At 40.7% G+C, this 18,282-nt stretch overlaps 1 protein-coding gene across 4 annotated transcripts in view; it reads left to right on the top strand.

Annotated features, from left to right (window-relative positions):
* Positions 1-2,387: 2,387 nt before the first annotated feature.
* The window catches only part of FAM13B (family with sequence similarity 13 member B), a 44,376-nt gene continuing 28,481 nt past the window's right edge, over positions 2,388-18,282 (top strand). For 2 of the 4 annotated variants that reach the window (XM_066559877.1, XM_066559880.1), the window contains exons 1-6: positions 2,390-2,601; positions 12,823-12,989; positions 13,942-14,132; positions 14,584-14,796; positions 16,846-17,023; positions 17,651-17,795. In XM_066559877.1, the coding sequence (XP_066415974.1) occupies positions 13,976-14,132; positions 14,584-14,796; positions 16,846-17,023; positions 17,651-17,795 (693 nt within the window). In that variant the 5' untranslated portion in view covers positions 2,390-2,601; positions 12,823-12,989; positions 13,942-13,975. Of the gene's footprint in view, positions 2,602-12,822; positions 12,990-13,941; positions 14,133-14,583; positions 14,797-16,845; positions 17,024-17,650; positions 17,796-18,282 lie in introns of all 4 variants that reach the window. The other 2 variants (XM_066559881.1, XM_066559879.1) reach the window with 2 other exon arrangements.

Below are 18,282 nucleotides of genomic sequence, written 5' to 3' on the forward strand. Positions count from 1 at the left end.
AGAGGGGGGCTCTCACCACACCCTGCAGCTTCCCTTAAAGGCAGGGGGAGATGCTGATCCTCTCTTCGATGACCTGTCATAGAACCTGAGGAAATGGAATGAAGTTGGGCCAGGGAAAATTCAGGCTGGACATAAGGAAAAGGTTTTCACTGAGAGGGTGGTTGGCCACTGGAAAAGACTCCTCAGGGAATTGGTCACAGTGCCAAGTCTGCCAGAGTTCAAGGAGCATCTGGACAATGCTCTTGGTCACATGGTTTAGCTTCAGACAGTCCTGTGAGGAGCAGAGAGTTGGACTCTATCCTTATGGGCCCCTTCCAACTTGAGTTATTCTACGACCCTCTGATTCTTGGGTTGTCCTCAACCTTTCAAGTAGACAGCAAGAACACAAAGTGAGCAGAAAAGCCTAAAATGGCAGCCTGGGACTGCATATGTCTGCCCCCTGCAAAGAGGCTTGGAAGCCTTTGAAAGGAGGTAGGATAAGCTGGCATGAAATGGCGTATTCAGAGCCAGTTCAGAGGAGAGAAACCACTGCCTTGGACTGAAAAGCAGCAAACAGGTGCTGTGCAGTGCCTGCCTACCTGCCTGCCTCTGCTGCCTGTCTCCTCTCACCGCATGTGCTTTCTGTGTCAGGTTTCTTGCAGTTTTATTGCTGTCAGCCGGCCAATGGATCTGCTGAAGAGCCAGCTGGAGTCCGCTCTCCCCCATGTTTCATCAACAAAATTGCCAGCTTGTTCTGATTCAGTATCTTTATTGTTGTTGATGAGGCTAAATGAATCAGAAAGAACACGGCTATGTATACAAAATACAAATTCAGAAACCTCATCCTGATGCGAGGAAATTTTATTAGTGCTTCAAGTGGAGAAGTCTGCTGTGGAAACAGACAGAGAGCACACACAGACCATTTCCCCCGATCCTACACGTTTTATTGGGTTTGTGTGGTACCTCCTAATGACACCAAATCTTCCAGCAGGAAAACAGAGTTTTAGATCTGACTAGAGCCAGGTTAATTTACTGTGGGGTTGTGACTTTCCCTTCTCTGGATTCTAAATGCAAAACCTTTTAATGAGTCTTATAAATGTATCTCTAGATAAAATTCAGAATCCATGCTGGAAAACCTGAAAAAAAAATCCTCCCAGCTATTGAAAATACAGAGGTTTCAATTAATCCCATCCTGCCTGTATAATCTTTTTCCCCCTTTCATATACTCTTTGTCAGTTTTTCACGGGAGAAAAAAAAAAGCTTTTCCTGAGAGGATTGTTACTAACTAAATCTAAGTTTCCTTAAATGCCTTATTAAACCCACCACCTATGGCTGCTGGCACTGCATGACAGAAAAAGCTGTTGTAGTTTCAGCGTGGCATGTGGGAACCACAGACTGCCAGGCACTGGTTTTAACACTTCGGGTGTAAGCTTGTATCTCCTCTCTAACTTATGCTAACTCACTTTAAGGGTGCTAAATTTTGTGTTTCAAAATGCATTAGCTCTTTGTCAAAGGGCACTTCATTACTTCTGGCACGCTTGCATTTGGGAAACGTTTGGCAGTGATTGCTCTTGATGCTTCAGTTCAGAAGATTTACAGGAAATATTTTAATATGGTTATCAGAAAAGCAAAAGTGGAATATCAGAATCAATTATGCCAAAAAAGACTTCTGAGGTCGTTGAGTCCAACCTATGTCAACCAGGCCATGGCACTGAGTGCCTTATCCAGGTTTGTCTTAAACAGCTCCAGGGATGGTGACACCACCACCTCCCTGGGCAGCCCGTTCCAATGTCTGATCACCCTTTCCGTGAAGAAATTTCTCCTCATGTCCAACCAAAGCCAGCAGGGTACGAGCCTGCATGGTGCCACTGCTGGCCATGGTCATTCTCTGGGCACCTTAGGATGAGAGGAGAGTCTTAAACTGCACCAGAGGAGGTTTAGGTTGGACGGGAGGAGGAATTTCTTCACGGAAGGGGTGATCAGACATTGGAACGGGCTGCCCAGGGAGATGTTTAAGGAAACACCGGACGGGGCACTCAGTGCCGAGTGTGGTGGACGCGGTGATGCTCGGTCCAAGGTTGGGATCGATGAGCTTAGAGGTCTTCCCCAAGCCGTTTGACTCTGTGACTCGGAGCCCGCACAGGCCGATGCGGGCGGGTGGCTGAGTTACCGTGACAGAACATGATGAAAACGTTAATTTTGGGGCGACCCCCGCTCGCCACCCGGGCCGGGCCGCCCGCGGCCACCGCCGCCTCAGGGCGCGGGTCCCGCCCGCCCTCAGCGCCCGCCCCGCCCCGCGGCACGTGACCCCCGGGGGGAGGCGGGCGGGGGGCGCGCGCTCTGCACCTGTCAGTCAGCGCGTCACTTCCGCCCGTCGCCGCCGCTGCCGTCGGGGACCCCCGCTCGCGGCTCGGAGCTCGGAGCGGCTGTGAGGGCACGGACGGCGTCGGCTCCGGCAGCGCGGCGGCCGCGGCACACGGCGCGGGCAGCGGCCGGCGGAGGAGGGCAGCGAGGAGAGCGGAGCGGCGAGGAGAGGCCCGCGCCGGTCCCCGGGGTAGGAAGAGGCGGAGGAACCTGCCGGTGGTGCTGAGGACGGCGGGGAGGGCGAGTCACCCGGCAACGGTGAGGGGCGCGGGGCGCATGCGCGGGGGTCCCCGCTCGGGCCGCTCGGTGTCACGTCAGGCTTCAGGAACCTTCTGGCACCGGCCCGAGCGGGGCGCGGAACTTCCTCCTGCCCAGCCGCTGCAGCCGCGAGCTGTCAAGGGGCGGGAGCGTCCCCCAGGCTGGTGTCGGTGGGACCGTGCCGGCAGCGCTGACAGCCCGGCTCCTGCAGGAGTTGTGTGCCCAGGCTGCTCCCTCCTGGCACGGAGCGGCCGGGTGCCCCTGGCAGGGCGCGCTGACAGCCCCGGCCTCGCTCCCTGCCAGCCCCGGCCTCGCTCCCTGACAGCCCGGTGGGTCCCCGAAGTTGGCACAAGGGCGGTCACTGAATCGCCTGGGTCACCAAGGCCGCACTGGGTCATGGACTGAACGCGCCAGGCTGTGACCAAACGTATCTTCCGAGGGGTTTGCTGCTGTGAGTTTCCATTGTTCATGGAAGCTCCTTAGGGATTTGAATATTTCAGTGGAAATGTTTCTTGCTGTCAAAAAGTTGCTTTAATATGAGATGGCCCAGTGTTAGGGTGCTTCTTCAAGGTTTGGAAAAAAACAACAAAACCCGACAACAAAAAACCTCCCATCACATACTGCAATGCCAGCTTTTCATGCACAGCTCTCTTATTCTCAAGTTCCTTGGTCTGGCTGCATTTTAAGAAATTTGTACAAAATTTCTTACTGCTGCCAGGCTCAAGATGGGGAAAAGAGGTAACAGATGAAGAAAGTAAATACCACATTATAACTCTTGCCTGTTAAAAAAAAAGAAAGTGAATATATAAAAAACTACACAGTTGTTTATTTTTTTTTGGCATGTGTTCCTGAATGTCCTCAGGGATGGAATTGTTAGTTTGTGAATTTAGAACAAATTGTTGAACTGGATTAGCGTTTAGGTTTGAAGTTTTCCTGTCTTCCATGCAGTTTAATCTGCAGTATAAAAAGAATAGAAAGCTGATTTGTTGGCCTATATTATAAGCAGTTTAGCTATTTTGTTTGTTTTCTTTCTTTTTTTTACTGCTCATAACTAGTAAATTGCTTTATGTGTTCTTTGTTGCATAGACTTGAAGATGTTTGAGATCTCTTTTTAGTCTTCTTTGTCTGTATTTTATACATTGTTTGGCTCCATAGGGATTCTTTCCTTGTCTCGACCATGTAACAATAAGAAATTAAATACCTCAATGTTTTGGAAGCATCAAACTGGAAATTTACAGTATTGTTTTAGAAAAATCAATCAAGTAGAGTGTCCCATGGTTGCATTTAAGGAAGCTGACTCGGAGAGGCTCCTGGTAGCTTTTAATGCTTGCAGATTTTGACATGAACAACATGTCAAAATGTCCGACTTTGGCAAATGATAGTTTTTATCTGCTCTGTGTTAGTTTGGGCACTTCATTTTTGTGTTACTTGGAACACTGGAGGATCTCCTTGCGCTCATTAAAAGACTTAATTTAACATTTGTCATGTGTGGCTCATACCCTGAGAGCCTGTGCAAGCAGTGAAGCATTGCTTTCTAATGGATATCATGGCATGTTTGCAAAAGCAGGTGAGGCTGGAGAAATATTCAGTGCATTTGGAACAGACATCAGAAAGTTTTGAGTCCCTGCTTGCTGTGTGGGAAGGCATTATGGGCTAGGATTTTTTCCTTTTCTAATACTCAGCCTTTTGATTTCTGCTCAAATGCTACAGCTGAGCAGTGATGTCCCTTTTCAGGGGGAAAGTAAGAAAAACCTGCCAAGTCTGAGGTGATTTTTTTTTTCGTTTGGATTTTTTAATATTTTTGTGTGGTGATTCTCTTTTTTCCCCATCCCCCACAAAAGAAGCTGTAGCTACATGGAAGAGGAAGTGATGTTGGTTCAAGTTGTCCTTTAATTCTGTGCATAGCAGCAGGTTAACCTTACTGCCATATTAGCACACAAAAATCTAGTGGCCGTTTAGGGGGGAGTGAATTAACTAATGCAGGGCAATTCATCATTTCCATCTGTGAGGATGAAGGATGGCAAACTTTTTCAACTCTTTTCCTTGCATTGCAGGCCTAGTTGTATATTTTTTGATCATTTCAGGTGTGAGGACTGTTATTTAAGAATGGAAAAATAACATTTTACTCAAAACATATGAGGAGATACAGAAGTGAAGGAATATTAAATCTTCTGTGAAGGGCTACAGAAGAGGGAGATTGTTACTTGTCATGCAGTTTGTAAAGTGATGGCTCTATCAGTTTTTCAGCAGAGGGGCTCTATGTCTCTTGTCAAAATTGGATTCAGGCAGAGAATACAAGAATTTTACATTGCTCCCTGGAAAGTTAGTATAATTGAGCAATTCAGTCTTGATGACTATTATTTTCTGTAAGGTGAGAGGTTTTACCTGCAAAAATTTTGTTTGAGAATGACTAGCTGTCTCAAGGCTTGGTAAATTCAGATTTATCTTCACAGTTTGTACTGGCTTGATAGCCAGCTCTTGAGATTTGTGGAAGTTCTGTTGGTTCAAGTGAATTCTGTGGGTTATTGCACCCTAAAACATAATATATTGGTTACTGCATCTTCTACCAGGCTTTTTTTTCTCTAGAGCTGGTTTGTTTTGAAGTCTTAAAAACATAGTTTAGAAGGTCAAAACCTGTTATGTTTGCAACATATGGGTGGAGTCATTCACTATAAGAAATGGGTAATATTTTGCAGGCCCATATTTTGATTAGGGAAAATAGTTCTATTGTGATATTAACAGTTCTACTCTTGTGGTCTTTCCCCTGTGAATGTGTGAAATCCTGTATGTTTGTCTTAAGAAAAAAAGAAAAATGTGCCATTTGAGCTTAAAATACAGATAGGGCTTTATGTTTGTGTTCAAACAGCTTGCAACAAAGACTCTGGTTGCAGAGGCTTTTTCCTATAGAGAGGTTTAAATGGTTTTTATTTTCTTTGCTTTTTGGACATTTCTAAGGACATTTGGGTGGGGCATCTGCTGGATCTGAGCCCTGGATGTGGTGGGAACCCTGCACTGATTGTCCAGGTTCCAGTGCCGCTGGCAGCTCTCCTCATGTGTCTCTTCTGTTCACTGTTCCCTGCAGTGTGTTAGGATTAAAATTTGTGCTCAGCTGTGTAGGATAATAATACATGGGCAAAACTGAAAAGGTGAGAGCTGGAATCTTATCAATGTGGTTCTTTCTTCCTTTATACCCTTTTTTTAAGTGTGTATGTTTGAAAGGTTTTCTCTCCTTTCTGCTGAACTTTACATTTAATGAAATCTTTTGTTGTCTTGGTACTCTAGAAATATAATCAGGTTAGTTAATTTTAGTCTGCAATGTAACTCTTAACCTTGTGATTTCTTCAAATTTAGTCATAATCAAGTTTTGATGGGAGACCTCAGTACCAGACCCTCTTTTTTTTTTTTTTTTTCCTTCTTTCTTCTTTCCTTCCCCATCTCTTGAAATCCAGAGAATCATTGCTGCAGCATTGAACTCTTCGTTGAAATGTCTTTCTCCCGCACTGGGGGTGCTGAGCCTGTCCTTTATTTTGGTGGCACGTGCTCAAGATTCTGACAGAGGCAGCATTTGGATAGCGAAGGGGCTGTGAACCATTTTGTGATCTGCTGAGTTCCAGTTTGTATTTCTGCTGACCTGTTTGGGAGGGGAGGAACAAACTGATGATAAATGTATGTAATAGGATAACTTATGTATAATGAATTAAGTGCATTATATATTTATAGTTTGCTTTTTTGGTGTCTCTGAGGTAGCTTGGCTTCTGTTCCAAAGTCTTTTTTAACAGCAGTGACAATTGTTAAACTGCTTTGGTTTTATAACGTGAAGCTCGCAAGTTGCATGGTTTTGCTGATAATTTCTTCCTGTCTGTTACTTTACTGTACTTTTATAATGCCATTGCACCGAGGTTCTGCATTATCTGATGCAGGGGCAGTGAGATTTGTGTGGCTGTGGAGTAGAGCTTTGCATTGGGGGGTGGCGAGTAGGATGAATATAATTAGCTGTTACACAAGATACAAAAGCCTTTTTATTTATTAACTACTGTTGTTAAGAGTGTGATGGGATCTGTGTGAGCAGGAAGTTTCTTTAGAATTCTGCACATGTGCATTGGCAGCAGCAGATGAGAGCAAATCTGGCAGTGTGTGGTGGTGGGTGTGAGGCACTGAGCAAACATCTACTTTTTCTGGTATCGCTGATGGTTTTATTTTCTTGCTACAATGTAGTTGGAGGATTTTAAGTTGCTGTAATGCTGTTGAAAAGCCTTTGGATTTTATCTAGTAAGTGAATATAAAACATTATTTTTTGCTTATCAAAACCAGCTAACATTTTGATGACCTCTCAGCTTGTTCTTTAAAAGTGTAGAATATTTTTGGAATGTTGCTTCGATCAGTCACTGTATTTGAGGTTTTTCTAATAGATAGGATCTGTCTCTCGTGAAGGTCCGTGAGCGATGGGCGTTTTCAGAATGTGCTCAGGTTCTGTCAACTGAAATTGTAGACCGAACTCTAATGATTGGAAAATAACTACTAATCAGTATTATAGTTTCTTGGCTTGTAAATAAATAAAAAAACCCCACAAATTCCAAAATTATATTAGTTTTAGTTATATGTCTTCCAGAGGAGTTTTCATGAGGTGTTTTGTTCCTTTCTTGCCTAGAAACGACATAAAGGCTTAATTTAAATTGTTCTAATTTGTAAATTAGAAGGCTTGCTGCCACATTCCCAGGGAACAAAAATTGCATTAGAATTGCATTCCACTAAATCTTCTGTTGTATTTTTTGTGCTTCTACTTGCTGTGTCAGTATAACCAGTATTTTGTCAGTTGAGTGCTTTTGGAGACTATCTCAGAAGTGCTGGTGGCAAACGATGGAGAATTTCTGCTTACCAGCATTGAGGTTTAATGTGTGTGTGAATGCACATGTGAAGGCATCCACAGGCAAACTGCTCATTAATTGAAGAGCTGCTGTTCATGCTTCTGCTGACTCCTTTTTGATTGTGTGCAAAACTGCAGTGGGCTGGTTTCCTTCTGATTGCTCCTTAACCAGAGAGCAAACAGGGCAGTGAAGAGTTGGGAACCATAATGAGAAACAAAGGGAGCAGGAAAGTCACATCTGCTTGAGAAGAGATTCTAACATGGATTCCTTCAAGACTGCAAGTTAAATTTTGTAGTTATACCTAATTTCAAACAGTATGCCTTAATGGGGATGGGGATTGTGTTCTTAAGAGCAGCTTATTAAATTTAAAATAATAACTGAGCCAAATTTGCCAGTCTAGACTTGTGACTAAAATACCTCTTGATAGCTGATTTCGCTGAGCCAGAAAGAGGAAATCTTGCTTTAAGAGTCTATTTTAAGCTAATCTTGCGGGTTTTAAAACTTTTATTTTAAATAATTATTGTTTTGACTTTTCAAATGTATTAATGAGTACTTAAATGGGATTATTCTTTTTACATAGAGGATGTTCTGTGTCTGTTCAAGCACTGGCACATCTCTGCATGCATTTTACTGTTCTCTTGAGACAAATTTGTCCTTTTCTGTGTCTTGGGTTTGTGGTACAGTTAGTGGGATTAATTTCCGTTTGTCTTTTGTATAAATTTACTGCAAGCCATGTCCCCTCCCCAGCCTGGCCATCTTTTTAATTTTGACTGGACTGTTTCAAACAAGCAAAATGCTCTGGTTTTACTTGTTAGCTGAGCAAAAGCTGAAAATCAGACGAGGAAAAAGCTCTTTTGCCCAAAAGCACTTCATCCATTGGGAATGCTCACAGTAATTTGAGTATACAAATGGCATGAAAATCAGTCCGTGCTAATTGTTATAAAATTCAGTTTCCTTTTAACTCAGCAGAACTTCAGAGTGAGATGAAGAGTGCTGCTTGCCGTGTTTGGAGACAGAAGGAAGCGTAGCTCAGCAGTTGCTGAGCGGCTCCATGCGCTCCGCAGCGAGCTGGGACTCGGGAGGTTCCCAGGGAAGGCTTCGTGCTCCTGCCCTCGCCTGGCAGCTGCCTCTGGGTGATGTCATGGGGACACGATTGCATGAGGAGAGCTCCTGGGATTCCAGCTTGGAATCTGGGGCTTCAGTTTTGGCCATCCTTTAGAAATTCTTCTTAGAAAATCTGTTTAGAATTTGATCATTTCCAACTTAGCCAAAAAATCAATTATTTATTTGGATTTAACAGTTATGTTTGCTGTAGGCATCCAGGGGGACATCACAGGTTTTGTCTAGCTGTAAGTCATATAAGTAAACATAATACATTATTTTTCTTCATCAAATATAGAGGAAGAAATCAAATGTTTTTGTGGAATTTTATTTGTAAATAATTGTTGCAGACAAGGAGCATTGATCTCTTTGCACCGGAGGATGTGTGTGTGATCTGTTAGGACCTGGTTTGCAGGCATGTGATGGTTCACAGGATCACAGCTCTGTGGGCTGAAAAAGCCAAAAAACTTGAGGTGTGTTTCCTGAGAAGCTGGGACAGGCCATTTTGTTGCTTTTTTCCCTATCTAAAAATCTTAAAAAATCTTTACTTTTATGTATTAAAAAAAAAATATTCACTGGCGATGTTTGCTAATGCCATGAAATAATATATTAAACCAGAGCAAAACAGCAGTCAGTGTTAGCTTTGGGTTTGTTTCAGAGACAATATGACTTTCCTGCTACGTAAAATGAGCAAATAAAAGAATTGCTTAAATAGTTGAGACTTGTGGCAGACATTGTACACGCAGAATTAATGTTTTCATTCCTATGGCACAGTTTCAGTTTGCAGCCTTTCTTTGTTTATTTTTGCTTGTTGCTTCATTCCTTTGTTTTAAAGAAAGGTGGTGGATCCCTAAGGACTTTAATTTAAAATGATGCCCATATAATATTTGTACTTCAGTCATTAATGTAAAAGCTGAACTCAATGTAAGTCTAAATTTCCGTGTGTATTCCTCAAATATTAACAGTTAGCCATGTATTCTGTGGGGTTTTTAGTGGCATTTCATGTGTGGGTGTAAATTCTTCTCCAGTTGCCAAGATAAGTGAATGCTATTATGATGGCAAAATGAAGCTCATGGTGCTGTTTTCCCAGCAGACTCTATGAAGAACTTGCCTTAATTAAAAAAAGCAACCCAAAATTTTTTCAATAACGCCAGAGCACTGAAATCCACAATACAAAACAAAACTCTGTTTTACCCTCATTTAAGATGCTTGGGCTCAACATGTTGCAAAGGACATAGTAAGTTCTTTTCAGTCTCTTGTAAAATTGTGGTGTAATATGTGGTTATAATAAGATGTATTTTTACTTTCCTGCATTTATGTTTTGTAGAACATGATTGTAGCTTAAGGATGTTTTTAAATGTTTGTAGTAACAAGGAGGGGAAGTAGATTGAAAAAAATGCAAGCAGAATGTTTATAATTAAACTCAAGCTAGGTAATTTTCTTTTGTGTGGTTTTTTTTTTTTTTAGTTGCTGGTTTTTTGTCTTTTTTTTGATAGAACTTGTGAAGCATTTAGGTTCTGGAATTATGAGGGAGAAGCGTGTGCTCAAAAGGATCAGGATAATATGGGCAAAAGAAGAAGGAGTTGACTGAATGGGTTAGCTCCTGTTTCCTCAGTTGTTTGACTGGGGCAAAAAAAAAATTAAACAACTCCACAGCATTGCTTAGAATTTGTAAAAGACTCTGGAAATAATCCTGAAAGTTCCATGTCCTGTCCTAGTTCTCATGTGTGTCTGCAGTGACGTGCTGCACTTCCTGAGTCATGGGAGGGCAAGCAGGAAAGCTTCTGATCCATAGAAAAAGGGGAGATAAAATGCTTAATTATTAACAGTTTTTTACAATGTTGGAAATAGCAGGAAGTAAAACTTGCTGAAATAACTTGAATAACTTTCAGAGTTTCTAGCTCTTTCTAGATTTGGTACATGTCAGATTAATTGTATCACAGCCTGTGGAGATACCAAAGCCTGAACTAAAAGGGGAAAGACTGAAATGCTCTGAAAATAGATTGTTGTGTATAATGATATATTGAAATCTGTGTGTCTGAGAAGGTGAAAATGAGGCTTTCACTAATTTTTCTAGGTGATAATAAACCATATAAAGCTTTCTTCAAAGTATAAACCTGGGTTGTAAATCCGGTTTTGCTCTAACAATGAGACAGCCAGGCTGTTTCAGCTTCATTCTTCCCTTGCCAAGCCAGTTAAAATAGAAGTTTCTATTATTTTTCTTTTTTTTCATGCCTCTTGAATGAAATTAATATTCAGACAGCCTGTTCATCTGCTGCACCTGGCAAAAGTGGCTGAGCTTTCATGTCACTGAACTGAGCACAAAGTTGCCTCTGCTGAGAAGGCTGGGCTGCAAGATTGTTCATTTGGTGCAGAATTATAAAGAAGTGGTTACTTCTGATTTGGTCATTTTATGAGGTGATGTTTGTTTTGAAGGTTTGGTTGTTGGTTGTAGTAAGTCAGCCTGAAGCATTGTGGCAGATCCATCAAAGGTTGTCTCCCAGCTGTCCTTAACCCCACAGCTGCCAGTGTGAGGCTTTCTGTTCATTGTGGACAAGCTGACTTTGGTAGAGCTTGAGAAAATAGACTGTGTGCAACTTCATACTTTAAATTTTGCTTGATATGTTTGGATTGATTGAAATCTACTTACATGCAAAGATTATGTTGACTTTCACTTAAAATACCAGAACAATAAGAAAAATGGCTGTTCAAGTCCTCCATAAATTCGAAGGGGGTCATGAATTGCAGCTGCTTCATTGTTGGAATCTGGTAGGATCTTTTGGTAACCAAGAATTTGCAATAACAGACTTGAATATGATATGATGAAAAAAAAAAAGTATTGACTAGAATATAACCCTTCATTTTCTGTTGTCAGCTCACCTGGAGTCCTGATCTCAGACCAGGATTCACTTGTGTGAGGCTTAAGAGATTTACAGCCTGTGTGTAATACAAGACAATTTAAACACTTCTAAGCCTGAAATATTTTTTCCTCTAGGCCTCAATGCAAGAAAATGCTGAGGAGGTGGAAGCAATCTTATGTAGAGATTATGACCAACTCCCTTAGCACATGGATGCAGTTTGGGGAGGGTTGAGAGCAGCAAAACTGCTCTATTCAGACTACTGAGAGTACTCTGGGCTCCTGTTGTGATAGGTAATGAATGGTCTGGCATTTTGGTACTGAAAGCTGAGGGCTTGGTTGTCAGGAATTTGCAAGTGAAGATAAAGTTTATTTGTCCTGATGTGGAACAGAAGCAGGAGCTGTGGGAGAACAAAGGGAGGGAAGGTACTTGTCTCCAGGCTGTCATCTCAATCTCCAGTTATGAAACAAAAGGTTTCAGTGAATTTTTTTAAGCTGGGGAAAGCCTGTTTGTTATCTAGTTTTGGTGATGAGTGTTGTGGTTATGTGCATGTCACAAGCTTGTTTTGCCCAATCACAGCCACTTGAGTTTATTTACAGCAGGCAGGGGGGAGATCAAGGGGCTGGTTTGAATCTTTGACTGATTCTGGGCATTACATTGCCTGCACTTTGCCATGAAGCTGCAATTTAAATTTTTAATACCACAGAAAATCAGAAAGGCGATTTACTGTGGTTTGTAGGTATTTTGAGAGCTGAGAACATGAAAAATGTCCAGATAATCTGGATTCTAAATAAAAGGTGGCAAAAATGTGGGTGGTTGTATGGAACTGACATGGGGGAAGTTGCTTCCTGTATCCAGACCTGATGATCACTTGGACTTTGAACTGGCAGTTAGGACACGTAGTAACTTCCTAGAAAGGATGGTCAGTACCATCAAAAACTGGTTGACTGTAAAGGTTCCTTAGTTAGGACTTTGGTTTTGCTCTTGCTGTTTAAAGATGTTTTATTAGAACAGTGCCTGAGATCCTTCTAAAAATTACATAGCCAGTAAATATTTTAGCATGGTAGGTACTTTAAAACACTCTGTGTAACCTACTTAACTCTCCTTGATTCTTTGGAAGAGGATTGAATGAGTCTGCAAATTATTTCATAATTGTTAAGACTTAGATGTCCAGTGCTAGGTTTCACTTCAGATTTGGTTAACTCATAAATGAAAAGAGGGATTTGCTGTTTTAGGGGCTCTCTCATAAGCTGTGCTAATGTGGTCTTTATGCTTTCTTGTTCAGAGCAAGAAACTGATGATTTGACAAGAATTCCTCTAACGTGATGTTTGGATTCCTGACTGAGTTTAAAACTGTTGAAAACTTTATGATCTAATAATATTTTCCTTATTTTCAGATTAACTGCTGAAGTACTGATCGAGTTCTGCTATTCTTCAATGAGGAACTACAGGCTGATCTTTTGCCATAATCTTAAACAACCATAAATGACAGAAGAATGCTTGGTCAGTGAGGGCAGCTGGCGCAGAAAGCGTTTTTCAAACTCGGCTGTTTAAGTACTCTGAGGTGGGTTCCTTAACTTATTTTGCTGGGGAAAAAATAAAAGAAAAGCAAGTGTGAATTTCAGAATGTCTAATCTATTAGAATTTACCTCTTGGTAAACAGAGAATTTTAGTTTGGTTGCAGTGCTTTGACTAACAGCATATACTTGTTCTGTGTGCCAGCTTCTGTCAAAGTGACTGCTGGCATTTAAACAAGTATGTTTTCTTTTTAATAGTTATTTTGAAAGGACAGTTTTTTCTTTCCTAGGAGAAATATTTTGGTTTTGACAGGATTACAGCCTGACTGACTTATACTGCCCTTTGTTACTGATCTAGATCCTTTATCAAGCAAAGACTTGCAAGTGAAGCTCGAGCTTTGGCATGATAGAATGGTATCACTGAACATCTAGAAACTAGCTTTAGGTGTTTTCTGTTCAGTAAAAAACATAATTTGATTCAGGTGTTGAAAGCTTTATTATATAGACCAGAAAAGGCCAAGTATATTTTAAAATTATTACAGCTCAGTTGAGTATCACAAAATACTTAATCATTTAATATAATTGAAACTTAGGGTTTTGGTTTGAATCCACTGGTTTCATTTCCTGTTGAGAGGCTTTTGTACTGAGTTCTGAAAGCTTGGCTACTAAATACTGTCAGAAAAAGTACTGAGGAATCTACCAAAATACCTTAGAACTTAATTAGAATGTGGTAACTAGAATTTTCTGCATTTTCCTTCCTGCTATATATGTTCTTCTCAGTCCTCTGTTGAGGGTTGGACAGAACACCTCAGCGGTAGTCATTTATTGAGTTGGCTGTGTTTGGAGTCATTACAGAGCTGTCCATTAAACCAGTGAATGGATGGAGACAGACTAGAGAGTATTTGTATTAGGTAATTAAAACACTTTGTGTTACAGATTAATGCTTTCAAAAACATACATTGAAGTGGGCCTTTTGGTTTTAATTTCTCCTATTGACAGAAAAGACAGCTTTGATTTTTGGCTGCAAAAAGATATGAGGAAGAGCTCCTCCCCTTCCTTGAGTAACTGCAACTCTGTTCTTGCTAACAAAATATTTGGAATTCCACTTGATGAGCTGCAGCAAGAAGGGCAACCAGACAATGAGGTTCCATTCATAGTCCGCCATGTCGTGGACTATATTGAGGAACATGGTATGTATCACCTTGCTGTACTTAAAATAATGTAATGCACTGTGATGCTTACAGAATGGATTGTGTTGGGGGTTTGAAGAGTACTTGTTTCTGAAGTTAATTATTCAGCTGGATGTGATTTTGTTGTTTTGGGTTACTTCCTTTCTTTGCTCCTTCTGTTACGTGTATCAATGTTTTCTAGCCAGCAGTAATGTAGTCAGCTCTGCAGGGCACCTCATAGGAAATGCTGTGGTTTAGGTACTGCTAACATTTCCCATGTTGTTTTATTGTTACTGGGCACATGAATGTATGTGTTGGGAAGAGAACTGCTGGAACTCATGCAAAACTGTTGTCCAGAAAATGTTTCAGTCGGTATGGGAATTGTGCATACTGATTATCAATATTTTTTCTGATATATTTGTCCTTACCTGAGCTAAAAGTTTATTTCTGCAAATATTTTTTTCTGACTCAGGGGGTCTGGAACAAGAAGGACTTTTCCAAGTCAATGGGAATGCTGAGACAGTGGAGTGGCTCCGGCAACGATACGATAACGGAGAAGATGTGGATCTGGTTAAAGAAGCAGATGTACCCTCAGCTATTAGCCTTCTTAGATTTTTTCTTCAAGAACTTCCAGAGCCAGTTATTCCAGGCAGTTTGCACATACATTTGATGCAACTTTCTCAAGGTGATAACTCTTTTTGATTCAGTGTTTTTATTTGATGATTTTAAGAGTAAAACTGAGTTGAGATTTGTAGTGGCACTGAGGTGTCTTTGGTGCTTTGTGTAATAATAATAGTGATTATACTGCTGTGCACTTGGGTTGCAATGTTATCTCTCAGGACTGGAAATGGGACTGAAGTATATTTACTTGGTGTGACAGCAGAATCCCCTTTGATGACTGTAAAATGTAGCGTGAAAGTTGTTTTTTTCCTCTCATCTTTGGATAGGATCACTGTGGATAGGTTTACATTGGATTGTTTCTAGCATGCAAGTCCCCATTTAGTTCCCTTTTGTTAAATATATAAACTTCACTTAAACTTGCAGCTTATTGTCTTTACTGACCTTTTTTAAAGTGTAAAAGTTATTTCAGAAAAATTTAAAGTTATCTGTAACAAGGAAATCAAACCACATAAACCCTGAAACAGTGCTTTCAGATGCTAAAATTAGACTTTTGATTTTCTAACTGGGTTTTGCCTGTCTGATAGACATCTCAATCAGTTTTCAGAATTACATCATCAGCTACATTTGAGGCAGAGGAATTGCTTAAAGACCTGCAGAAGGTGGTAGTAATTGTTGAGCCATGTGTTAGTTCTGCAGTTAGGTCAGGCTAAGTCCTCAGGATGCCTTCATTACACAGCAGGGTGTGGTCTGTGTGCATCGTTAGGAGCTCACTGCAGGCAGGTGGTTCCTCACAGAGGTGATTTGGCTAATTGGGGTGGGAATGTGGCCATCCCAGAGCACGTGGCCCTGTGTCCGTGCTTTAGTGCCACAGGACTGCAGTGAGGGGTAAGAACGTTCTGCCTTTGGGTCTCTGGTTGTTTAGAACTTAGGTTTCAGGAGGGATTGGTTAGACAAAACATGGAGATGTGCAGAGTGGTCTGATTATCGCCTTGCTGTGGTCCCTTTCTTATAAAAGTCTACATTGTTAAAATACTTTTCAAATCCTTTTTTTTTTTCCTGTTCTGTTTCCAAAGTGCAATTTCTAGAGTAAGAACTGTCAATGAAGTGTTCATTTTAATGTGTTATGTGTTTGGACAACCATTTTCTGTGCTTGGTTGCCTGTATTCAGCTGCTCTAGGTGTTGACTGTGTCTGAGCAAATGAAATCCTGCAGATCCTGCTTGGTGCTCCTGTACATGCTCAACAGGGAATTTACACACTCCTTGATTTGATATTAAGAACTAGGATGTCGCTGCCCTGTCATCTAGAGGGGCAGAGATGGTTCATCATCTTCAAACCTGCTTTTCCCTCTCTAACTGATCTTAGAAGAGTTTTCAAGTGTCTGAGAAAGAAAGACAGGCCTCTTTGTATCAATTTTTCTCCCATTTTGCTTTCCTGACGTTTCTTTTCCTATAGATGAAATTTCTCAGTTAGGTACAAACAGCTGTAAATCTTGGAACCTTGCTGCCTGTGAGGCTGATGAGGTAACAAATAAGATTTATGGGGACATATTTTGATGAAGAGTATAGTTAAATGGGGTGAGAATGAGGAGATTTTATGGTGACCCTTTCTCAGATCTGAAATTGAATCAGCAGGCTTCAAGCTAAACACATGTGAAGATGATTACATTGAGATAGCTTGGATTTATCAGTTCAGTATTATAAAAGCAGGTAGAGTGGTGAGAATGGGATGCTTGTAAAGGAAGAGGTGTCAAAGCAGCTTGTTGCCAGAAGAATTTAAGTCGATGGCAGTTAACTCACTGTTGGAGCTGTTGCCGTCTCTAGAGCTCTTCTGTGGAGCAGTTGTTATGTAATAACGGTGAGACAAAAATACACAGAGCTTGCCCTCTGAAATCAGGAATTTGAGTGGGCATTAATTGGGGAAAACGTGCAGAAGAGAATGTGGTGGATAATAATGAACAAATAATACAAGAAAGTTTTCACATTTTAGGTTGTGGTTTGATCAAATCAGTTGTCTTTTCAGAAGTAAGTAATTGTCAGAGGCAAAAAGCTGATCACTATCAAATAGGAAAAGATACCTTCTTTGTGACTAAAATATTTTTATTACTTTTTCAGATTATAATAATGAAGATGAATTTGGAAGAAAGTTGAGGTTCCTCTTGCAGCAGCTTCCACCTGTTAATTACAGTTTGTTAAAGTTTCTGTGTAAATTTTTAGCTAACGTAGCATCACATCATGAAGAAATTTGGTCAGCAAGTTCTTTAGCTGCAGTCTTTGGCCCGGATGTTTTTCAGTAAGTTAATTATAAATGTTAATACACTTTTTCTATGGGAATTTGAGTGTCTCTCTGTAATTCAAAGTCATTCCTGGTCCCTGAGCAACAGTAACAAAGTGCACAATATGTTTCAGGCAGGATCCTTTCCTGTTCCCACCCACTCTCTCACCCCAGTTTGGTTTTACAATTTTTGCTAAGATTTAAACAGCAGCTTGTCTCTGAGCTGTGGCATGAGAAACCACTGTTTTGATGGTTGCATTATTGTATTTATTCTGAGGCTCAAATATTTTAATGATAATATGTAAGGCTACTATTTGTAGCACAAATATACAGTTCTGGGAAAAGGCTGGTAAAGTACCAGCTTATACTGCTGTTTCCTCTCCACAGGAAAATATTTGACTTTTAAATACTCCTCATGAAAATTTAGTTGACTGAAGAGTTGCTAATTCATGATTTTTAAATATAAAATAGTATAAAGCTTTATAAGGCAGTAGTGTGAGGGCATGCCTAAAGTTCTGTGTGTTCACAATGGGTAGGGGGTAATGGTGTGAAGTATAGCACTTAGTCATAGAAGACATTCAGAGGTGTTCTTTGGGGAAATGTTGCATTTAGATTTTTAAACTAAAACAGTGTTGAAATCTTCAGCATTTACACAGATGTGGAGGATCTGAAAGAACAGGAACTAGTTAGCAGAATAATGGCAGGACTTCTGGAGAACTACTATGAGTTTTTTGAAAATGAAGAGGAAGATTTTTCATCTACTAATGATTTAAGCTCAATAACTGAGCAGGTAAGAATATTTTGAATGGCTATATGTTACCACTTAACTGTCTGTTATACACATTTATGTTTATGAAAGATTTATTGAAGTACATTTTCTTTAGTATGACTTAGAAGTTTGTTGCCAACTGACAAAACCTGGCATTTTCTTAGTGCTTATGAAATTCTTGATGTTATAGTAAGTGTAGCTGTACTATATTGAAAAATACATAGGAACTAAACCAACAGTGATATCCTGCCCAACACAGACACTGTTATAAACAGCTTTCTAATTACCAATTTAGGAATAAATAACTGGTTTTTGATCAAATGAAGAACAACTCTGTTGTTGGTCTTGGTCAAGGGTGTTTCTAGGTGTGTCTTACAGGAACATGCAGGGTCTCACACTCCACTTGATGATCTTATCAGTGGGGCTTTCTTGTGCCAAAGTTTTTGAATGGTGTTTCTGATTCTAAGAGTTGAAAATGATGGATTTTCTGTAAAGAGGAAAAGGGGGA

The sequence above is a fragment of the Molothrus aeneus genome, chromosome 15, assembly GCF_037042795.1.
Source record: "Molothrus aeneus isolate 106 chromosome 15, BPBGC_Maene_1.0, whole genome shotgun sequence".
In the NCBI taxonomy this organism is placed as follows: domain Eukaryota; kingdom Metazoa; phylum Chordata; class Aves; order Passeriformes; family Icteridae; genus Molothrus; species Molothrus aeneus.